The sequence below is a fragment of the Mustela lutreola genome, chromosome 11 (genome assembly GCF_030435805.1).
Source record: "Mustela lutreola isolate mMusLut2 chromosome 11, mMusLut2.pri, whole genome shotgun sequence".
Taxonomy (NCBI): domain Eukaryota; kingdom Metazoa; phylum Chordata; class Mammalia; order Carnivora; family Mustelidae; genus Mustela; species Mustela lutreola.
The window spans coordinates 55,176,261-55,201,358 of record NC_081300.1 but is presented as its reverse complement, the minus strand read 5'-3'; the positions used below and the strand labels follow the sequence as shown (position 1 = coordinate 55,201,358).

The 25,098-nt window shown below is 40.4% G+C and overlaps 1 protein-coding gene across 4 annotated transcripts in view; it reads left to right on the top strand.

The window, feature by feature from the left end:
- The window catches only part of L3MBTL4 (L3MBTL histone methyl-lysine binding protein 4), a 452,666-nt gene that overhangs the window by 355,667 nt on the left and 71,901 nt on the right, over nt 1–25,098 (top strand). Inside the window, exon 18 of one of the 4 annotated variants that reach the window (XM_059139215.1) lies at nt 11,118–11,258. The exons of the other annotated variants lie outside the window; for them this stretch is intronic. Within the exon in view, the coding sequence (XP_058995198.1) occupies nt 11,118–11,197 (80 nt within the window). The 3' untranslated portion in view covers nt 11,198–11,258. Of the gene's footprint in view, nt 1–11,117; nt 11,259–25,098 lie in introns of those variants that run through there. 4 annotated transcript variants of the gene reach the window in all.

Genomic DNA, 25,098 nt, shown 5'->3' with positions numbered 1-25,098 from the left:
GTGCCCAGATGTAGTTCCCTCTGTCTTTGGAGGGTTCATATTGCTTCTTAAGTCTGTAGGTATATAACTGGGTTTCATTATTTTGGAATTTTTTTGACTTTTATCTCTTCAAATATTGCTTATGCCCCATTTTTCTCCTCCTCTTGCGATTTGATCTACAAATATATTACACTGTTTCTTGTTTATATGTCTTATATGCTATTCTCTGTGTTTTCCTTTCTTTTTGAACTACATGCTTCAGTTTGGATTTCTTTTTCCACTAATCTTTCTTCAGGATCACTAATATTCTCTTCAGTAGTCTCCAGACTGCTCTCCCGAATGAATTTTTAGTTAATTCTTTGCATATTTCTGTTCTAGAATTTTCACATTATGATTATTTATTTGAGAGAGAGTGAGAGATCGGGGGGAGGGGGAGAGGGCGAGAGATAATTTCAAGCAGATTCCTTGCTGAGCACAAAGCTTGACATGGAGCTTAATCTCACGACCCTGAGATCATGACCTGAGCCACCCAGGTGCCGCAACACATTATGATTTTTAAACTGGGTTATAATTCTTGAGTAAAATTCTCTATTTTGTCATCTGATTTCTTAAACACATTAGTCACAGTTATTTATTCTGTGCCTTATAATACCAACCTGAATCATCTGTGGGCCTGCTTTCCTTGTCATCCTTTGTAGGAGGGTTGGTCTACTGAAGCTACTCCATCATACTGAGGGTAGAATTTCTGCCATATTTTTGCTTAACAGCCACAAAATTTCACTGGGTGATTCTACCAAAATTTATTTAATTAAATGCTCATTCATGAATATATATATATATTTTTTGCCTTTACATTTCAAAGTCACAGTAAATACTCATACAATCACATGAGGACATTTGTGGGAATAACCACCACTGAAGGAGTAAGTTGTTGCTCCTTACCCTGCACACTAAAATAGAGTGTCTGAGAGAAGGAGCTTAATAGCAAATTGTTATTTATATCAACTGTGGGGTCTTGGTTTTGGGGCGTGGTTTTTTGAAGTTCATCTTTGAAATTAGTGTTCTCTCTGTCCAAGCATCTGTCTCACTCTGTGTGGCATGACCCTTCAGACCAGCAACAACCCTAGCTACGGCTCCACAGACCCTGATGGCTCAGTTTGGAAATGCCCTGTGATCCCTAACAGTGAATTCCATGCTTACTACATAATTTTTTCGTTAGGTTAGAGACTACCACATGTCCTTTAAATTGGGTGAAAATACATTCTGCCATTTTTAGTTTAGGTGAAGGATAGATAGAAACAAATTATCAGTGTATAATACACTTTGTGTATTGTATTATTTAGAAAACCAACTTATGCTATGAGCTGTGTATACATTGAATTTTAAGAGCCTTCTTGGGCTTCATGCCCCATGGGTTTTCTCTCACAGGGAACTGAGGGAAAAAGTGACTCTCCCACCGCATTCTAACTGACATTGTTGGCCTAAGGGAATCATCACAGGTAAAAGAAATTGTTGGTTTCAGTTTTGATGTATAAGTCATCACTCTCATCCTCACAAAAAAGAAGCTGAACAAACTGAAAATCAGCAACAGTTTCAGGTCTATCAGAGAGTGGAGGTCCTGCCCTTAAGGGAAACTATTTTGCCAATGGTTTATATGTCCTGGGAGAAAGGCAGTTAAACAACTCCAATCCCCTCTAGCTGTGTGTCTCACATAAGGGAAGGGAAAAAAGAAAGTCTAATAAACTCCTCTAAGGCCACAGGCACTCACACCCATAAACAAAACAAAATAAAAAACAAAAAACTTGTTTTAATCATAAGACACTAGACCTCTTCCCCAACCAGTATGTTGACCACCACATCAATAGGATGCAATAAAATAACAGTAGATTTATAACTGAGAACTCTGAGACACAGACTTTGTTTAAGGAGTTGCTAGAGAAACCCAAAGACAATAGAGACAGAAACAGGATTCTAGAGGAAGCTGGAACCTCTGACATCCGACATGTACAGATGAACTAAACATTGAACAGCCTAACTGCTTGTTGTTTTAACATATAATCTCACACCAAAGACATTTTACCTAAGTTCTTATTACCTGATACATCCTGTCTGACTTTCAACAAAAACGACAAGGCATGCTAAGAGACAAAACAAACCCGCAATAGACTGAAGAGATAAAGCAGGCATCAGAAATAGGCTCAGATGTGGCACACATTTTAGAATGATCAGACTGGGGATTTAACCATGATAGAGCTTTGTGATTATGTAACTATGATAAGAACACTAATGGAGAAAAGAGAATATGCAAGAATAGAGAGGTAATATAGGCAAAGAGATGGAAACTCTAAAAAGGTATCAATAGGAAAAGCTAGAAATAAAAAACACTGTAAGAGAAATGCAGCATGCTTTGGGTAGTCCCATCAATAGACCAGACAGGGCCAAGGAAAGGATCAGTGAGCTTGAAGCGATGTCAGTAGAATTTCCCACACTGAAAAGCGAAGGGGAAAATGAAAATGTGCTACAGAATACCCAAACTGAGGAACCATTAGAAAGAGTGTAAAATACGTGTAATGGGAAGATCTGAGGAAAGATAAACAAGGGCAGAAGAAATATTTGAAATAATAATGACTGAGAATTTTCCAAAACTGACAAGACACCAAACCCCAGATCCAGGAAACACAAAAACACCAAGGAGGATGAATATGAACAATTCTACACCTAGGTATGCCATATTCAAACCAAAGAAATTGAAGACAGAAAATCTTGAAAGAAGTCAGAGAAAAAAAAATCCTTACCTATAGGGAAGCAATAAGAATTACACTCGACTTTCTTCAGAAGCCATCTAAGCAAAAGGAGAGTAGGGTGAAATACTTAAAGTATTAAAAGGAAAAAAAACCCACAACCCACAATTCTGAACACAGGGAAATTATCCTCCAAAAGTGAAGGAGGAATAAAGACTTTCTCAGACAAAGAAAAACAAAGGAAAAAGTAGATTTATCACCAGTAGACCTGTCTTGAAAGAAATGTTAAAAGAAGTACTTCAAAGAAAAAGAAAATGATATGGGTCAGAAAGGCAGACCTATATAAAGAAAGGACATTAAAGGAGTAAACAGAAGTAAATTAAAATCTCCTGTTTTTCATATTCTTAACTGGTCTAATGAATCGCAGTTTTTTCAAATGCTTTTTAAAATCATCATAATGTATGAGGTGATTCTAGTTTATGGATAAGTGAAATGAATGAAATCTTAAAGAAAGTATAATTAATATTCCAAGAAAGGAGAGAAAACCAAATTACATAAATTTTCCATTAAAATGAGAGAAGGGAGAGAGAGAAGAAAGACAAAAAACAAAGACATCACAAGTGCAACAAATTCAAAATGGATCACAGATCTCAGTGTAAGATACAGAGCTATAAAACTTCTAGAACACTACACAGGAGATAATCTCTCTGACCTTGTGTTTGGCAATGAGTTCTTAAATACAACACCAAAGGCACAGTTCATAAAAGAGAAACGTGAGAAGTTAGATTCCATTAAAACTTAAAACTTCTGTTCTGTGAAAGACACTGTCAAGCAAATGGAAAGACAAGCCACAGACTGGGAGAAAATATTTGGAAAACATCTATCTGATAAAAGACTTGTGTCCAAAATACACAAAGAAGTGTTAAGAATTAACCATAAGAAGACAGCCCACTTTTTAAGAGGGCAAAGATAGGAACAGAAGCGTCAGTGGACACAGACCTAAATGAGCACACAAAATGATGCTCAGCGTCCTATGTCATCAGGGAACTGCAAATTACAACACCATGTGCCTACACACCTGTTGGGATGGCCCCAATTCCCCAAACCATTGAGGTTGTGGAGCAACAGGGGCTGTCACTTGGCGCGGCTGAGAACACGAAACAGCATGGCCACTCTGGAAGAGTCAGGAGGTTCATTTCTAAAACTAAACACAGAACTATCATAGGATCCAGCATTTCTGCTCCTAGGTCTTTACCCTAGTGAGCTTGAAACTCATGTTCACACAGAAACTTACACACAAATGCTTATAGAAGCTTTGTTCCTTATCACTAAAAGCTGGAAGCCACCAACATGTCCTCCAGTAAGTAAACTGTGGTATATCCACACAGTGGCATATTATTAACATTAAAAAGAAGTGAGTTAAAACTGGCATATTGCTAAGTGAAAAAAGCCATCTGAGAAGACTGTATGCTCTATGATTTCAGCTATATAATTTTCTATAAGAGGCAGAACTGTAGAAACGGCAAAAAAAATCAGTGGTTTTTAGGAGAGGGGAACCGTAGGGAACTTCTGTACTATTAGGTCAACTTTCTATAAACCCCAAACTGCTCTCAAAAATAAAACATTAATTTTTTTTTAAATGTAATTGTAGTACTTAGGATCTCTGTGATGACTCGGCAGTCCTTGGTGTGATTTGGGCCAGAGAGAGGGATGAATCAAGCTGGAGTCCATGGGGCAAGGTAGGGAACTATTTGCAAGGGGCTAAAAGGTGATTCTAAGGACAGGAGCTTGGTACCCACAATTAAGTCAAGACAGACATTCTGACAAGTGAAAAGAAACATGGTGTAAAAGGCATAAGTAATGAATCTTCTCAGTTTAGTCTGGAAAGATAACAGTCATTGCAGAGATATGTAGCCCGGTAAGACCACATACATGATACACTGGTTCTTCTGGGGCGTTGATACTGCCTTTCTTCTTGCTAATGCTCTCCTGCAGGCAGTCTGCTGCTTTCTTCAGATGTCAGTTAAAATATTAATAATTAGAGCTTTCAAGGGAGAATTGAATATAATAAAAGTTTCTCATTAAAAAGGAGAACTTTACTTTAAAAAATAAATAGCAGAGCCCTGAGTCCCAATTCAGAGACCAGCTGAGATTAGAGGTGTTGAGATAGAGCTTTTGGAGGTGCTGAGATTTGAATGATGAGTTTGTTTCTCTGCCAGATGCTCTGAAACTCCTACACTCTTGGGCTTGCTAGAGCTTCAGCATGGCCGCCAGTGAGGCTCGAAGCAGGAATAAAATTCTTGGAAGTAGGTGGAGGGGTCTGGATGCCTCTTAGCCTTCTTTCTAGGATATCTTGAACTTTTTTTTTTTTTAGTTTATTTTTTAATATGTTCTATATTATCTTTCCAAAAATTCCCTTCATCCTGCTTTTTGAGAAGACTTTTCTTGTCAAGTTCTAGAAGCCCTTGAAAATGAGAAAGCCAGTTTTTGTTTTTTTGATGGAATCTAGACATAGTTTATAGCTTATAGATTTTTAATACATAAGCATTATTGACAAAATATTTTGAAAATTCCAATGTGGAGAAAAGTCATAGTACAAGAATAAAAAAAAAGTTTGAGTAAAAATAAATCTGCCTTAATAAGTAGATATTTATTTTTAGTTATAAGGCTTGAAGGACTGACAACTCTGAAAACTCAACTGCACAGCACCAAGTCTGGTGCAGTGTGGGCAGCCATGCCATACGCTTCCTTGGAGTATTCCAAAAATAACCCTCTCAAACTGGAATCTGCCTCTGACACATCCTCTTCCCCACACTGACACCGTCCGTGGTTATGGGAGAACACAGCTTTCCCTATCCCAGTCTCTTCAGCCGGCATGCTTAGCCGGTCCCGTGAACATTGTCAGGGGATGGAGTGCAGACACCAGTTGTCAGCTGATGAGCCTCTACTTGTTCTCTGTTGAGAGCTGTGAAGAGTGGACAACCCAGAGACAACCAGAGAAACAGAAATTTTTTTCTAGAATACAGTCACAGCTTGTATTCCAACACTGCACCGTAGTCTTTCTCCAGACTCAAAATGGGATTCTTGGGTTTTTAGATTCAAGCGCATCATCCCAGGCAAGGTGACGGGGGAATTCTAGTAAGTTTGCCTTATTCCCAGGTTTGGGGGATGTGGATATTCCCTTCCCAGACTCTCTGAACGTGGAAGATTCCCATGACTGTGGGTAGAATGGATGTTCCCCACAACAGAGCATTTGTCTCTTTTGTTTGCCAGTTCTCCCTGGGCATTTACAGGCTTCTCTCCCTCATCTCTAATTTTAGTGCTAAAGGGAAATATTCCCAGGCTACAGCAAAGAAGCTTTACCTATCCAATATATCAGGGATCAAAGAAAGAAAGCACCCGAATCCCTCCAACAGGCTGATATTGGGCGACACATTTTTTGCTTTGATGACAGGTGCTGAAGCTTTGAAACAAAGCAAAACACAACTGCCCAGGTGTACTGTCTCCCTGAAGAGAACATGCCTGCTTTATAGGGAAAAGTTTTCTAACCTTGGGATTTATGCCCTATAAGGATATAGTTAATAAGAGCTCAGGGCTCATTCTAAAGGATACAGCAGAAGGGTTAGAGAGGAGAGAATGTTCAAGATGCTGGAATAGCTAAGGGAATGAGGCGGTAGAATTCTTTTTCTTAAAAGCCCTTCATCCATGTCTTCTGCCCATTTCTTGATTGGATTATTTGTTCTTTGGGTGTTGAGTTTGCTAAGTTCTTTATAGATTCTGGACACTAGTCCTTTATCTGATATGTCGTTTGCAAATATCTTCTCCCATTCTGTCAGTTGTCTTTTGATTTTGTTAACTGTTTCCTTTGCTGTGCAAAAGCTTTTGATCTTGATGAAATCCCAGTAGTTCATTTTTTCCCTTGCTTCCCTTGCCTTTTGCGTTGTTCCTAGGAAGATGTTGCTGCGGCAGAGGTCGAAGAGGTTGCTGCCCGTGTTCTCCTCAAGGATTTTGATGGATTCCTTTCGTACATTGAGGTCCTTCATCCATTTTGAGTCTATTTTTGTGTGTGGTGTAAGGAAATGGTCCAATTTCATTTTTCTGCATGTGGCTGTCCAATTTTCCCAGCACCATTTATTGAAAAGGCTGTCTTTTTTCCATTGGACATTCTTTCCTGCTTTGTCGAAGATTAGTTGACCATAGAGTTGAGGGTCTATTTCTGGGCTCTCTATTCTGTTCCATTGATCTATGTGTCTGTTTTTGTGCCAGTACCATGCTGTCTTGATGATGACAGCTTTGTAATAGAGCTTGAAGTCCGGAATTGTGATGCCACCAACGTTGGCTTTCTTTTTCAATATCCCTTTGGCTATTCGAGGTCTTTTCTGGTTCCATATAAATTTTAGAATTATTTGTTCCATTTCTTTGAAAAAGATGGATGGTACTTTGATAGGAATTGCATTAAATGTGTAGATTGCTTTAGGTAGCATAGACATTTTCACAATATTTATTCTTCCAATCCAGGAGCATGGAACATTTTTCCATTTCTTTGTGTCTTCCTCAATTTCTTTCATGAGTACTTTATAGTTTTCTGAGTATAGATTCTGTGTCTCTTTGGTTAGGTTTATTCCTAGGTATCTTATGGTTTTGGATGCAATTGTAAATGGGATTGACTCCTTAATATCTCTTTCTTCTGTCTTGCTCTTGGTGTAGAGAAATGCAACTGATTTCTGTGCATTGATTTTATATCCTGACACTTTACTGAATTCCTGTATAAGTTCTAGCAGTTTTGGAGTGGAGTCTTTTGGGTTTTCCACATATAGTATCATATCATCTGCGAAGAGTGATAATTTGACTTCTTCTTTGCCGATTTGGATGCCTTTAATTTCCTTTTGTTGTCTGATTGCTGAGGCTAAGACCTCTAGTACGACGTTGAATAGCAGTGGTGATAATGGACATCCCTGCCGTGTTCCTGACCTTAGCGGAAAAGCTTTCAGTTTTTCTCCATTGAGAATGATATTTGCGGTGGGTTTTTCATAGATGGCTTTGATGATATTGAGGTATGTGCCCTCTATCCCTACACTTTGAAGAGTTTTGATCAGGAAGGGATGTTGTACTTTGTCAAATGCTTTTTCAGCATCTATTGAGAGTATCATATGGTTCTTGTTCTTACTTTTATTGATGTGTTGTATCACATTGACTGATTTGCGGATGTTGAACCAACCTTGCAGCCCTGGAATAAATCCCACTTGGTCGTGGTGAATAATCTTTTTAATGTACTGTTGAATCCGATTGGCTAGTATTTTGTTGAGTATTTTCGCATCTGTGTTCATCAAGGATATCGGTCTATAGCTCTCTTTTTTGGTGGGATCCTTGTCTGGTTTTGGGATCAAGGTGATGCTGGCCTCATAAAATGAGTTTGGAAGTTTTCCTTCCATTTCTATTTTTTGGAACAGTTTCAGGAGAATAGGAATTAGTTCTTCTTTAAATGACATGAACAGACATTTCTGCAAAGAAGACATCCAGATGGCGAACAGACACATGAAAAAGTGCTCCATATCACTCGGCATCAGGGAAATACAAATCAAAACCACAATGAGATATCACCTCACACCAGTCAGAATGGCTAAAATCAACAAGTCAGGAAATGACAGATGCTGGCGAGGATGCGGAGAAAGGGGAACCCTCCTACACTGTTGGTGGGAATGCAAGCTGGTGCAGCCACTCTGGAAAACAGCATGGAGGTTCCTCAAAATGTTGAAAATAGAACTGCCCTATGACCCAGCAATTGCACTATTGGGTATTTACCCTAAAGATACAAATGTAGTGATCCAAAGGGACACATGCACCCGAATGTTTATAGCAGCAATGTCCACAATAGCCAAACTATGGAAAGAACCTAGATGTCCATCAACAGATGAATGGATCAAGAAGATGTGGTATATATACACAATGGAATACTATGCAGCCATCAAAAGAAATGAAATCTTGCCATTTGCAACAACGTGGATGGAACTAGAGCGTATCATGCTTAGCGAAATAAGTCAAGCAGAGAAAGACAACTATCATATGATCTCCCTGATATGAGGAAGTGGTGATGCAACATGGAGGCTTAAGTGGGTAGAAGAATAAATGAAACAAGATGGGATTGGGAGGGAGACAAACCATAAATGACTCTTAATCTCACAAAACAAACTGAGGGTTGCCGGGGGGAGGGGGTTGGGGAGAAGGGGGTGGGATTATGGACATTGGGGAGGGTATGTGATTTGGTGAGTGCTGTGAAGTGTGTAAACCTGGTGATTCACAGACCTGGGGATAAAAATATATGTATATAAAAAATATATGTTTATAAAAAATAAAAAATTTAAAAAAAAAAAAAAAAAAAAAAGCCCTTCATCCAAACGTTGTCCTGGGTCCCTCTATGTAGACAGGACTGCTATTCTGACATTTCGTGACTGTGGGGAGAGAACACGTAAACGGTGATGCCAAGCACCTTGTGTCTAAATAGAGAATCAGAATCCGGTATCTTGAATATATGTAAATGATTCTTAACTATATCATCGGACATTCGTCACTGTAGATTTCTAAACTAAAATTCTTTAGACCTAAAAATCATTACTGAGGTGTGCCTGGGTGGCTCAGTAGGTTAAGCCTCTGCCTTCAGCTCAGGTCATGATCTCGGGGTCCTGGGATCCGAGTCCCGCATCAGGCTCTCAGTTCAGCAGGGAGCCTGCTTCCCTCTCTCTCTCTGTCTGCCTCTCTGCCTACTTGTGATCTCTGTCTGTCAGATAATTTTTTAAAAATCTTTAAAAATAATCTTTGCTGAGAAGTACAAAATGAGAGTGCTGTTGCTGACCCCTGTACACTTAGGTTGTTTTCTCAAAAGTTATGCTGATATTATATAAGTTGAAAGACAGGAGAAATTTTTTCTGTCTGTATAAATTGAAGGAATAGCTATTAATATGAGTAATTTTACCTAAGTAAAGGGTATATATTACTTCAGTACCATATGAAAATATACCTGAATATGCTTAGTATGTCAATTAGGTGTTTGGTTGAGTCACTCGGAGTACATTGCATCTCTTCTTGTTGCCATAGTTACTGTTGCCTTGTGGGGGTACATCCTGTATCATTTATGTCGTAGACTTTATTTATTAGCAGAGACAACAGTTTGTTCTGTTATTTACATGATTCTTCCCCATTCACTGTTTTCTTACTCTTTTCTTTAATGATTTGTTTTCTTTTCCTTGAATAATTTTACATGATGCCATTTTCCTTCAGATTTTAACTGCTAAGACTTCAGTGGTTTTGATTTGCAAATTATCAGATTATAAAATAATCATAAAGTAAATAATAAAATAACAGGTATTTCAGGAAACTGGAAACCAAACTAAAAAAAAAACAGAAGACAAGATGACTGAACTATTGTAGATAATAGCTATCCTGGTGACCTTTTTATTTTCTTTTGTTTTGCCTTTAGAAAGATGACGCTTTAAAAATTTTTTCCCCTGGTGAACATAGATTTTAATTCATATACTTTATCTACTTTTTATTCTATAACTTTGAAAATCACACTCTTCAAAAAAAAAAAAAAACTTTCTTAGCAGTGGCATCAAATAATAGTTGTTTCCTTAATATGTCACTGTGATGGTGGTTGTAACGATAGTAACAGATTCATCTGGCACTCACTTCCCATATCACAACACATTCATGTTTTTTGTCCCTTTTTTCCATCTAACGGTTGTGGTTACCATTTTACTTACTGTTCAGATAACAGAGGCCAAGGACAGGTGTCTTGTCCAAAGTCACACAGCTGGTAAATGACAGACTTGGAGCTTGGGTTTTCCTCCAGAGTCCACACCACCCTCGGAGCTGACTGGCTGTGTGGCCCCATGGGAGGTGCGATTAGGAGGAAAGTTAGGAGAACTGACTTCAAGCCCAGCCTCACACTTGCTGCCTGATGCAGCTAAACCATTCAGACTGTGAGCCTTGGTTTCCTCACCTGTCAGATAGAAGGCATTTCTCTGCCTCACAAAGTAATAGCTGATCAGATCAAAGGAGAGTTAATATGAAAGGGCATTAAAACAAGCACTATATATATTAAGGTATGACAAATACTTAGACATTTCTCTGTACGCTCATCAGAGGTGGATTAATAACACTTTTGGCTGAAACCCCTGCAGGGAACCTCATGCCCAGCTGGGCTCCCAGGGCTGAATGTGTTCTAGACACCTTGTGATTTTACTTCCTCTCTGACCCTTGTTAAGTCTTCACTTAAACATAAAAGCAAACTTCTTCTGCAGAAACATGGAGGATTTTGCTTTTTGTTAAATAGATTGGCACTGAAGTCTGTGTCAAAAGCCATTTCAATGTCTCTGACATTTTTACTCTATTTGTTGACAGGCCTTTTCTTAAGAAGAATGCCTTTCTGCTTGGTCAGAAATTTCTCCTCAGAGATGTCAGAACCGCTGTCTTACCTCTAATGCATTTTGTAGCCCAAGTCCTTTTTATTTCAAAGAAATACAGACATATCTACCCAAAGCCAAGCTTTAACACAAAATAGAGGGAAAAACCCAGGTGTTTTCAGCCTTGCTGGTGAACACACCTTTAGATAATCACCCTCTGGCCATTTGAAGAAGCAATTGCTTTCACAGTTCATATTGGTCTAATTAAAAAAGAAATGCTCTATTTTCAACTTTTTGAGGAACCTCCATACTGTTTACCAGTACTGTTGGTGGGAATGCAAAGTGGTAGAGCCACTCTGGAAAACAGCATGGAGGTTCCTCAAAAAGTTGAAAATAGAGCTACCTTATGACCTAGCAATTGCACTACTTGGTATTTATCCAAAGATACAAATGTAGTGATCAGAAGGGCCACATGCACCCCAATGTTTATAGCAGCAACATCCACAATAGCCAAATTATGGAAAGAGCCTAGCTGTCCATCAACAGATGAATGAATAAAGAAGATGTGAGATATATATATATATATATATATATATATATATACACACACACACATACATATATATATACATATATGTATATACATATAATGGAATACTATGCAGCCATCAAAAAATACCCGAATCTTGCCATTTGCAATGATGTGGATGGAACTAGACGATATTATGATAAGTGAAATAAATCAATCAGAGAAAGACAGTTATCATATGATCTCACTGGTATATGGAATTTGAGAAAAGAGACAATGGATCATAAGGGAAGGGAGGGAAAAATGCAACAAGATGAAACCAGAGAAGGAAACAAACCATAAGAGACTCTTAATCTCAGGAAACAAACTGAGGGTTGCTGGAGGGGAAGGGGATGTGAGGAATAGGGTGTCTGGGTGTTGGACATAGGGGAGGGTATATGTTGTGGTGAGCGCTGGGAAATGTCTGATGAATCACAGACCTGTATCCCTGAAACAAATAATACATTATATGTTAATAAAAAAAGAAAGAAATGCAAATGTGTGCATACAGGAAAGAGACTGAGAATAAAAGTTTAGTCATCTGTGTTTCATACATGTATCCTGAAGTATAGTGGAGAGATTCTTCCCTGAGGTCCTGAGACTCTGGGTTCAGTCACTAACTTTTTCTGTGGCATTGGACAACCCTCAGGGCACGTCTGTTAGAAGAGGGTTGCATTTGGCTAAATTGCAGGGGGTAGGGTTGTTTGTTTCTTCATTATGCTTATGTCAAAAGATTACTTTTTTTCACTTTTTTGAACTTTCTACCTAATCTCTATCTAAAGATTTCCTTAGAGAAGTTGCGGTACATAAAATACTTTCTCTTTTCTGTATGTTTTGGGGTGATAAACTTTTCACCGAAAATAAGTGTGCAATTTGAGCTGCTTCTTCAGCAACAGACAGCATGAAAGTATCTAGTTATAGCATCTCATAGATTCCTGTGATAAAAGCTATTAAGTTCCTGTAAGGAGTTATGAAAGCAAGGAGTTTTCAAACTATATTTTGTGTCTTCCAGTGGATTCATTATCCAGTGGATAATCTAGAAGTAAAAAGATAAAAGCTGAGTTCCCAGGAGGGGAAAGAGGCTGGAGCCCACCCACTTGGTGCTGTCCCCTCACCATGTAAGGGCCCTGCGGCATTTCCACAGAACTGTTTTTGTGGTGCCAGAATCCCTCATCCATCTTATGGCCGCTCAGCACATACTTTCTACACACCCAGCACAATTCTAGGCATGGAGGAGACCACAGTGAATGAGAACAGAGCTGGTCCCAGCTGTCACAGAGCACACGGTGTAGTGAGGGTGACTAACACGAAGCCGTGGCAGGTTATGGGCAAGTAAGTGCCAGAAAAGAGCAGCACAGGGGCCAGAGGGTCAGTAACGCTTCTCTGAGGAAGTGACTTCCCATCCACTTTTGAAGGGGGAGGAGACATAAAAACTGGACATCAGAGGAGGAGCAGGGGCAGACATCAAGGAGAGAAAAGGAGGACGTTCACCGATTGTTTCCCTGAGCTGACAGTAGGAGTACCATGTGTGTTGTTCACTGAGATGTTCTGAACTGATAGTCTCAATGCTATGTTAAAGACCCTGTGTCTCACCCTGTTTTACCGAGAGGAAACCAAGGTATAGGAATTACATTGTGTACCCTGGGTCCTGCTGCCAAAGATGACAGATCCAGGATTTGAACCCAGATCTTACTGCAGAGCCTACACCCCGGGCCACCACCCTGCCCCTCTAACGTGAGCAGACATTTCCAGGGACTTAGAGTGATGGCTACGTGTGCTAACAGTCTGTTTGCCAAAATGACGGGTCAGGTGTCTCAGCCCATTACTTCTCCCACTGAGATGCGTGATGCTATAAAGATGGGGCGGTGAGAGGCTTCAGTGGGAGAGATGTGGTCACTAAATGGGCAAGCTCACGGGAGCACCAACAGCCTGTCTGCAAGGAAGGGAGTGAAGCAGGGAGCTTGAAGCATTCTCAGAAGAGAGGCAGTGTTTGCCAGCACGCCGGTCACACAGGCACGACGCGTGAGAAGGACTGAGCTTCACGGGGCCCAGTGAGTCGGACTCTGCAATAGCATTTGCGTGCCGTGATTCGTCTTCAGTCACCTTGCAGATAACAGTGAGTTCCTCTGCCCTTGTCATACACTGTGTGTAGATGTCGCTTAGTTATGCCCACTGGACTGGGACCTTGTCGTCGGCCAGGAATTTTTGCTTATTGCTCTATCTCTGGGCCTGGCCTCGTGCCAGTGCTGCAGTGGACACTCAGGGCTGAATGAATTTTGTAGCATTTCTGGAACTGAGTCCCTTTTGCCCCTTTCTTTGTAGATATTCCTTGCTTTATCAAATTTATATTTCAGCTGTGCAAGCGCTTGGCTTACTAATAAACATAAACAGATTACAAATGTCTTAACTACGTCAGCACACTGTGTTTTATAGAGCCAACACACGCTGGGAATCTGTAAGACACCTCCTATCCCTTTTAAAAATAGGAAGGCATAAGAGACCAGGGCAGGCTGATCACATGTTCCAACACTGGACTTGCTCCTCTGATATTAAATTTGTGGTTGAGAGTGTAAGTTGACAGAATGTTCTATTGGAAGTCTGTGAGTTGTAAATGGTTTCTGCCTGGCCATCCACTGGGCACTGTAGTTAGAGATATGTGGCATTCAATTTGCATAGCCCACTTCCGGGCTACTGCGGCACATTTTCCAGTTTGTTGATTTGTTCTTTCTTTAAAAACTAACAATGTCAGAATTCTTTATGCCCATTACCCTACTTATTCACTGAATCTTGAAACAGAAGATTCTTCACTATTGGCAAAGTAAGAGCCCGCTATTTGCAAAACTTAAATTGAGATTCTCTCTTTTACCTCAGAAGGTTGGATGGGAAAAAATACATATGAATTTTCTAATTCTCTGCCCTTTCAGCTGCAAAGGTCAAGCAAGGATAGTTGACCTTTTTTGCCATTTGCTTAAATGTCTGGAAACTGGTATTTATCATTCCACAGGAGACATATAAAGTACAGTAAGCCCTGTTGTTCATGGTGACTAGTATCTGGCAGGGAGAAGGCACTGATCCATATTTATTATAATCCAGCATATTGATTAATCCAAGGTATTGATCTAAAATATGTTAACTTCCATATTCTGAAAATTGCAATTAATTTGATATTGAAAATACACTGAGCATATTTTATTACTTTATGATTTTAAAAAATTCCACAGACTTCCTACACTTCTAAGTCATTGTTTTTTGTTTTAATTATTAACATATAATGTATTATTTGCCCCAAGGGTACAGGTCTGTGAATCATCAGGCTTATTTCACAGCACTCATCATAGCACATACCCTCCCCAGTGTTTATAACCCAGCCACCCTATCCCTACCCTCCCCAGAAACCCTGTTGTTTTGTGAGATTAAGAGCCTCTTGTGGTTTGTTTCCCTCCTGATCCTATCTTGTTTCATTTTTTCCTTCCCTACCCCCCACAACACCCCCGCGCCCTGTCTCTCAAATTCCTCATAATAGAGATTACGTGATAATTGTCTTTCACTAATTGACTTATTTCGCTCAGCATAATACCCTCCAGTTCCATCCACATCATTGCTAATGGCAAGATTTCATTTCTTTTGATGGCTGCATAGTATTCCATTGTACATATATACCACATCTTCTTTATCCATTCATCTGTTGATAGACATCTGGGCTTTTTCCATAGTTTGGCTATTGTGGACATTGCTGCTATAAATATTGGGGTGCATGTGGCCCTTCGGATCACTACATTTGTATCTTTAGGGTAAATACCCAGTAGTGCAATTGCTGGGTCTTAGGGTAGCTCTATTTTCAACTCTTTGAGGAACCTCCATACTGTTTTCCAGAGTGCTGAGCCATTGTTTTGACATCAATTTAAATTACATTGATTGATGTGACAGTGCCATTTAATAGAAATTTCCAATCGATAACACTCTTTCAGTACCTGTCTACATTCATAATTTTTTAACCAAATGATTAAAGAAAAAAATGCTTATGAAATTGAGTTAAAGGCAGTATTTTAGTCATTATTAAGAGTTTCTCTAAGTTCTTCACAAGTCTTTCGAACAACCTCCAATTGCTTTGCAAAGAGCTCCAAAAGAGACATTTTATAATTGAACAATGAAATATTAGAAAAGCCACAAGGGAAGCCCATCAGTAATCAAGCACTGAGCTCAGTGGCCAAATATGCACCATCAGTGTTTAATGAGACAGAGTAGCTAACTGATTAGAAATATTGCAAGTCCCCACTGGTTCCTGGGATGTCTGCTCCCACAGCTACAACTGCACTTTCAATCGTTCCTTCTATCAACGCTCATCCTGAAAAGCCAGGAATTTGCAAGGCAACATACTGAAAGTCATTGCTAGTGAATAGGGTACTTATAATGCCCAGGTCCATTAACAAAGTGCGGCACCCCTCCAGACCCTTCTCATCAGCACTGGTACTATGTCCTTCAGACACCCACCAAATGCAGGAGATTGGGTGGCGTCCCAGGGCAAAGGCCAGGGTCTCCATCAAAGTTACAGAATAAATTCCATCCACTGCTGAAATTTTCAAGAAATGGCTGAATTCACCCACTGAAGGAAATGCATCAGGATTTCTACCCAATTCCTTAATGAATGAGAATACAGATGCAGGCAGCAATGGCCTCGGTGCCATCTCCTGGCTCCAGGGTCTGAAGGGTTTAATCAGAATATTTCTGATTAAGATTAAAAGGGCAGGGGCACCTGGGTGGCTCAGTGGGTTAAAGCCTCTGCCTTCGGCTCAGGTCATGATCTCAGGGTCCTGGGATCGAGTCCCGCGTCGGGCTCTCTGCTCAGCAGGGAGCCTGCTTCCTCCTCTCTCTCTGCCTGCCTCTCTGCCTGCTTGTGATCTCTCTCTCTGTCAAATAAATAAATAAAATATTAAAAAAAAAAAGATTAAGAGGGCAGCCAAATTAGATTGGCTCTGCATGTTCTTAACTGTTGTGGAATGAGGGCGCAGAAGACCCCTCTGCTGTGTGGAAGGCCAAGAAGGAGTCATCAGATTGACTGGAGGGCTCTCACAGCTGACTGTGACACTCGAAGTGACTGCCACTATCACCTTCCACGTGCACTTCCCCCAGAGACCTAGAGCAGGAGGAAAACCAATCTCACAGCACAGAAGGAACCTCAATAGGTTTCCAACTTGTTCACATCACTTGCCCAGGATTATTTAATATGTACCATATTGAGAAAACATTTAAGAGTAAATCAATACATGTTCTGCAACAATATTTGCTTAACAATTTTTTTTTCCCATTATGAGCAGATCACCTACTAGGAAAAAAAATTATTTCCTTTATTTTCCCTCCTTCTGTCCAGAACACATGGCAGACCCATGTCATTGCCCTAAGAGGAAAAAAAAAACCTCCATTAAAAACCAGATGTTGTACACATTACAGCAGCAGCCCGTGGAGCTACTGGGGGACAAAACAGATCTTCAAATAGCAAGTCGGAGAGCTGCTCTGCCCACTGGATTCAGACTACATTTGCATTTTGGAAAATATTAGGCATTGATTTTGTTGAATTGCTTAAAATTAAATAATTTAGAAATTAATGTGCACAGAGATTAATAATAGCATTACCATTTATAAAGACTAAGAAACCTTGTTCTTAAATTAGAAAAAATGTGCAAGGACATTATTAATATTTTTATGATTTTGAAGACTACAAGGCTAATTGCTTTTCACAGTGGTGAGACTAACTAGTCTTACAGAGTTTCTACCTAAAGGAAAAGGCTAAGACTAGATTAGCCAGGATTTTATATGGTCCTGAAGAGTGTCTTTGACACACTATGGGGAAGTACGGACAAAAGAGGATTCAGTGAGAAGTTAGATTATACAGAATTCTTTTTCTAGAGGAAAAAAATGTACAGAGAATTAACATTGAACCCTTCCTTTGACCTCCAAAATTGCATCACTTTTTACAACATTTATTGAATAAAGTCCTGGCAAAGCACTTAGTAGTGATTTTTTTAAGTTTGGTCTCTTGATGAATGCTATACCAAATTGAGTAGCATGAGTGGTTAATTGCTTTTAGTACTCAAAATACTGTATTTACTGCCTTACCGAACTCAAATTTATGTTTTGTGGCATTTTGCTAGCTCATATCTTGACTGGTTAACAACTTTTATTAGCAAATGCAGAATGTAGTAGAATTGCATAGCTGTTCTGTGCAATTATAAATTGGGCTTATTGTGCAAAATTACTTTCCTGAAACCATTTTTATAACACAAATTGAAAAGTTCCTATTTTTGTTTTTGCTCCCTCTTTTCCCAAGAAATAATCAGAACAGTGGAGGAAGGAAGGATGCAGATATTCCTGAGCTGCAGTTGTGGCTGCCAACCAGCTCTCTTATGGGCCAGTGGGTGCTCTGGGAGCTTCTCAAGACCCTCATTAAGTCTCCTGGGGAGGTGTAAGCTTAACTCACAGGAAGATCTATTGTCAAGACTTAAAAAAAAAAAATTAGGTAATCAGAAGCAAAGCCTTTTTGGTGATCTCTAGAAGCAAAATTATTCTTCTGATGAGCCACTCAAGGACTGGAAGGAGACTGGATGAAGGTGAAGGGTGCTCACTCTGTGGTAGGCACCAGCAGGTGCTTCTCTCTTGTGTTATCTTCTTTTCTTTACTATGGAGAAACAATAGTACATAACCTTTCCAGAGACACACAACCAATAAATGGCTGACTGGCATCAGCACCCAATTTTTGGTCGTTCACCATGAAGGTAGCATGATGGCCTGATGAGTAGCTTGGCAACAGAGGCTGGGGTCTCCTACCTATATTAAAACTGCATGAGGACCACTTTCCCTGAGTGCCAGTTTGAGACAAAATGAGATATGGATTGGCCAGCCCCACCATGAGACAAAATGAGAGACGGATTGGCAAGCCCCCACCACATTCATTTGTGGTCATAGCGTGAACATAGACTCAAATGAAAGATATGTGTTTTTTCATCAAAAGGTAATGAGTCGGTGAAGTGTTTTCACTCTCCTTCAGAGAAGTATTGCCATGAGTCAATATTAGTCTTTTACTGCATTCTTAGAGGGACTTTTCTTAAAGTAGTTATCTGGGCACTTATATTCCAAGCACAATTCAGTACCTTGCCTAGTCAAAGCATACCCTAAAAACAAAAGTAGTTATCAGTGACTAGTGCTCTTGAGAAAACAGCCATATTTAACTTTGATTCCATGAAAGTAAATTACAAAATAATGAGCCTACTAAGTGATCCTGATTCTTTTACTCTAAGATCAGCTGCTCAACAAACATTTTATGGAGTAATTACTGTGTGTCCAGCTCTATGAGTTTTCACACAGTCAACCTAATGGTAGCCAGTCCAAGTAAAGAAATACAGAAGCACATAATTTTTTAGTTAGCAAGCTATGGAAAATCTTGGTCATTGGAGATGAAGTTAAAACATTCATTGTTCTTCAATTTAACTCATAAACTTAGATCTCTGTTTGCACTGTGGCTAAGAGCATAAGAATTAGAATTCATTTGTGCATCCATTCATTGATCTATTTAATAACCATGTATAGATAGTTACTGTTAGATAAGCTCTGTATTAGACATTGGGGTATATTGCTTGCCAAAACCAGAAACAGACTACCTTCACTAAATATTACATTCTATCTGGGAAGATAGATTGAGCAAATGACCATATTTTTAAAAAAATATCAGCCTCTACCTGTGGCAAGTGCTATAAAGGAGAATTTATGTGAGACTATTTTAAAAGATTTTTATTTATTTATTTATCTGATAGGCGAGATCACAAGTAGTCAGAGAGGCAGACAAGAGAGAGAGAGGTGGAAGTAGGCTCCCTGCTGAGCAGAGAGCCAGACGCAGGGCTCAATCCCAGGACCCTGAGATCATGACCTGAGCCAAAGGCAGAAGCTTAAACCCACTGAGCCACCCAGGCACCCCTATGTGAGACTTTTAGGGGACTATTTATTATAAGAGGACTTGACAAAATTGAATGGAAATAATATGAGGTTTCTGAGAAAGAGACATTTGAGCTACAACAGAAGGGATGGACAGAATGTAATGATGAGGCACAGGGAAGAAAGAAGAAACATAGCAGCAGAGGGTAGTTGTTCAAAAGCCTCATGAAACATCGGATAGTAGAGCATCAGGGACTAAGGGAAAGGATAGCTTGGATGGAGAGAAGGAATTGTTGTGAAGCAAACATGGTTCAGGATGAGCCTGGAGAAGTAGAGTCTGGTCTTTGTACTGAACACAATGGCAAGACATTGCTGGATTTAAAGCAGGGACTTAAATCCACAGTAAATTACAGGGAAGTGGGCAGAATGGACATAGGCTGGTCAATTGGAAGACTAGAGGAGTTTCTAAGATAAAGGTGATAGCTCAGAGTTGCATGGTGATATGGAAGGAATGGAGAGAAGAGAATATATTCAAGATGTATTCAGAGGTAAATACCAAGAGGATATTGGGGATGTGAGACAGGGGATATTAAGGATGACTTGGGCAACTGAAGAACTGTAGTACCTTTCACTAAGGAAATTTGAAAATGACCAGGTTTGGGATTTGAGGGCAGTGGAGACAGGAGTGAGAATACTGAGTTAGGCTTGAATGCATGAAGTTTTGAAAAGTCTTTAAGAGAGCCAAGAGGAAATATCAGGTAGCAAGTATGTGGTCTGGAGCCAAAACTGGAGCTCAGAAGTGAAGTTTGGACTGGAGATTAACCTTTGTGGGTAGTGTGCATGGAGGTGGTAATTGAACTCCTGGGTCCAGGTATAATCAATTAGGGAGAGGGTGTGAAGGTTCTTGGCCTTCCTAGAACCAAATATCAAGGAACTCTAACCCTTAAAGATTGGAATGAGTCATAGGGAGAGAGTGAATCATCTATTCAGAAGGTAGGAGAGGCAAGGACTGCTATGTCATGAACATCTAGAGAAAAGAATCTATTAAGAACAGAGTAAGGATCTCAGCACTGAGCATGCTGAGCGGTCAAGTAAAATGAGGACTGAAAACTCTGTGTGGGCCTGAAAATAAATTATGTTGGATTGAGTGATGTCAGAGTCACTGAGGACATCAGTGAAAGCCATGGTAGAGCTAGGGTCAGATTCAGGTGACTGAGGAGAGAGTGGGAGCTGTAGACATGGAGACAGCCAGTAAGACAACTTATTCATGAAGGTCAGCTGAAAAGCTCAGGAGAGAGATAGGGTGAGGCCTGGTAATAGGTGGGGCATCTAGGAGGTTGGTGTATGCGTGTCTGTGTGTGTGTGTCTGTGTGTGTGTGTGTGCACGTGTGTGTGTGTGAAATGAGAGGAGCTCAAGAGTGTTCTAGCATCAGAGGAAGGATCCTGTGAAGCAGGTTGAATTTGTACAAGATAGAGGGGCTCACTGAGGTCATAGCTTCTGAGAAGGCTCAAGAAGATGGGATTAGCCTCAGGTGGGCAGAGAGACCATTTCCACAGGTTCGGTTTTAGGGAAATGCAGGCAGTCCAGTTTGTGGCTTCTATTTTTTCTATAAAGTAGGCAACAGATCATCTGCTGGAAGGGTTCAGAGATGGGCAGCAGGTCAGGGAGGTTTGCAGCAGTATTTGTGGAGAGTGGAAAAACAGATGAGCCAGGGAGGTGCCATGGGGCCACCGGGTGGGTGACATTGAAGGCCCCCTTGCTTTGATGCTTGTGAATGTTTGGTAGGACCAGTCTGCCCTTACGATGCCTCCGCAGGCACAGAAAAAAGCAGTTAGGGACGTTCTTCTCAGACTGCTATCTTGGCCAGATGGTTGCAATGAGATGACAGAGAAATAAGGAAATGTGAAGTATTTGTAGGACATGAAAAAAATTTCCACTGCATCTGAGCAGACAGTGGAGGGAAGTGAAGAAAGAAGGCCAAGAGGTGGGGAGTAACTAGGGAATGAATCATTTGAAGGTCCCCATGAGGTCCAGCAGCTCATCAACCAGTTGGAAGCTGATGGGCGACAATGGTGGGTGTTGTCCTGGAAATCCCTGATGCTGCTCAACCCCAAGGCTTGTGGTTGCAGGACCCTGCATCTCCCCTGAGGCGTGACCCTGAACCCAGAAATGCAGGTTCCACAGGCCTCGCCGGCAGGATGGATGGCCTGATGGATGGCCTTGACAGCTGAGGCCTCCTATTTCGGCCACAGGCAGGCCACATGTACAGGGCAGCCCCCTTCACCTCCAAACCTCAGTTTGCTCATCAGGAAACTGGGGTTGGCCTTCTGTGGTTGTGAGCATTGAATGAGGTTGTGGTTAAACCACAACACCAAACCTGACTCTTGATTGGGAATGCACAAAAAGTGTCAGAAGCTGCTGTTTCTTGTGACACAGGCATTTCCTAGGCAGGCCACATGTTTCATTGTCATTATTGTTTTATTTTAACTCTTAAGAGTCAAGGGCAAAAAGACATTTTGGATTTTATAGAAACAGTGTGATTTGGAATGTGGCAATGACAAGATGTCCACGTACTCTTTCTTCCTCTGACTCCTCCACCGAGAGTTGAGAGCCGCAGGTCAGCTGCAAGGGTGCCAGGGTGAGGGGCGAGCTGACCTGTAAACAGGGTGTCTTAGGTGCCTGCTGTCCTTGAGTGCCTCTCTTTTTCAGACTAGGACTAATTTAGGTTCCTTTCACACCATAAATTGCAAGTGTCAGGTCCTGAGGAGTTAGGCCACTCAAAGGGCTCCTTGCCTCAAAAGAGATGTGAGTAAAAGGTTCACTCATTTAGGTTTATTTGTTTCTCTGTCACCCACAGTCAACAAAGTTGGGCCTGGGTCTTATTTATCTTTGAATATAGACAGTCATGTAGGTGCTCAGTAATTGCTTATTGCATGGAGTAGACTGATTGGTAAGGTTTTCAGTCCTGTAATGGATTAGGGCGGGGCTTCCCCTCACCTGAGCACTGCTTAGGCCTACACTTAGGGCCAGATAATTCTTTGTTGTTGGGGCTACCCGTGCATTGTGAGATATTTAACAGAATCCCTGGCTTCTATTCACTTAATAAACTTAATTTTCAAAAAATCAGTCTGTAACAGTCCAAATCAAAGAAAGATGAAAAAGAAAGGATGTAGGGCACCTTTACTTCACCCATTAATTTGCATTGGTTTAAGTGAGGGGGAAAACTTAAAAAGTGAAGGCTTTCTTTTAGCACAGACATTCAGAAAAGGGGACAAAAAGTCATTAGGCAAAGATAAAGAGCCAACCCTGGCATTCAGATACGTAGCAGAGTATTTTTTTAAAAGCAAGATAAATTTTTCCTTTTTCTTTTTCCTTCAATATTTTCATCACAACAGTGATCTTAGTTGGCTTGGGCTGCCATAACAAAATAGTACACACTGGAGGCCAGAAGTCCCAAATCAAAGAGCCAGCAAGATAGTTTTCATCCTGAGTCCAGTTCTTGGCATGTTGGCAGCTGCCGTCTTGCTGTGTGCTCACATGATCATAACCTCTTCTTTGTGTGTGTGTAGGGGGGGTGATGCGGGAGAGGGGGGTGCAGCAAGAGCATAAGCTCTCTGGCATCTCCTAATATATGGGCACTAATCCCATCACGAGGGCCCCACCTTCATAACCTAATCCAACCCTAATTACCTCCCAAAGTTCCCATCTCCAAATATCATCAGACTAGGTGTTAGAACTTCAACAATGAATTTAAGAGGGGGACACAAACATGCAGTACCTAACATCTGCTCAATAATAACGTGCAGAAATGGGTGATAGAATTGTTCATTATTTATGAGGCAGTGATTGTTTGACCAAAAGCTCTCTTGAATAATTTTTGCTGGCTCAGTAGAACGTAGGCATTTGTGTTGTTGATATCTTTCTGTCAGATACTCCTTCAATGTGGACACAATTGTAGCACCCATCTTTTATTTACTAATGTGCCCACTCCTCCCTTCAGTGTATCTGTCCCTTAGAATTTCACCAAATCAAGGGAATAATCAAGAAATGATTCTAGTATCCTCTAGAATCATTTTCTAGTGTCTCTATTAAAACAATGTTTAAGTAACTTATTTTGATTTGCATTGGTTTTGGTTAAATCTTACTGTGAAATAAATACGTAATATAGCAAAATTTCATTACAGCGAAAGTTATTTGTTAGCCCTTTGGTCCCATTATAATGAGATTAGAAAACCAGTGTGTTAATGCTGAAGAATTTACACTGATGAGAGCATGTAGGTTACATAAATCTATATTAAATACTGAGAAATAGGGAAGAGGTAATGATAAAACAAAAATGAGATATTTGGAATCATTTTAAAAATGCATTTTCTACTCTGGAAAATTCTATTTTTCCTTAGTGTGCAGGTGGGTCTCTTCCCCTGGAGTAGCCACCTGTGGCTATGACACACTCTTTGCATTTTCTTTACACAGAACCTTATTTTTCACAGATACTGAGAAGTAGAGTTTCTTGCTCCATCCTGGAATCCATCTTTCCCCCAAACCCAAGGAAATATTTGGAGTCTGTCTTAGACAAAGGTCAGAGTTGGCTTCCCCAGTTGGGCAGGTGGTTCATGTCCTCTCTCCTGAACTAAGTGCAGTTATAAATGCTTCTTTTTTGCTGGCTCTTTCCCATAATGGCTAAGACCGAATGAGATGCAGAAGCACAGTGTTTTTCACACGGTGCCCATTCTGCTGAAACTGACAGAGATAGAAGACAGTATGTACCTCCATACATACTTGCTCGTCTATCTTGTAATTGTTCGTGTTCACATCTTTCCCAGTGGCGATATGCTTTCTCTGGCAGCACTTCCCTCCTCCCCACGTAGAGAGTTGTGTTATTTGTAGACTCACCAGCTCTGTAGATGCCTGTCACCAGGGCAGTGCCCAGGGAACTACGTCACACATTATCTTTGAGTGGTGTTAACATTTGTTACGGTGTGGTTTGCATCAATCTCCAACCTGGGGTGAGTGAAGCCTACTGGCCAGGTCCAAAAGATAGACACAGTAAATTCAGTGTTCTTGTCCTTTTCTCTAATCACTGGACCAGAATGGTACACAGATGCTCCACTTATCCTAACTCGTTCCAGGTATCCTAACTCATTCCTGCCTATGGATGTGAGTTATCTTACTCCTTATGTCTTTTCCACGTTCTTCTATCAACTCTTTCATCCCCATGCCAACTATTCCTCTGGAGCCAATTTTTATTTCCCTGTCCTGCATAAAAACAGCGCTTTTATACATTAATTGAAGTACTATGCTGTCCTCATCTAAGAGACTGGGAGAGAGATGGGGGCTGGGGCAGGGGTGAGTTGCAGACTTGAATCTTTGGAGAACCACGTATTTCCTAACATTGATCATTAAGCTTCCTCTGTATGATCTCAAATGGCATTGCATGGAGGTACAGAATAAAGTTTTCCAAACCATAATCCTTCAAGCCTATGTGAC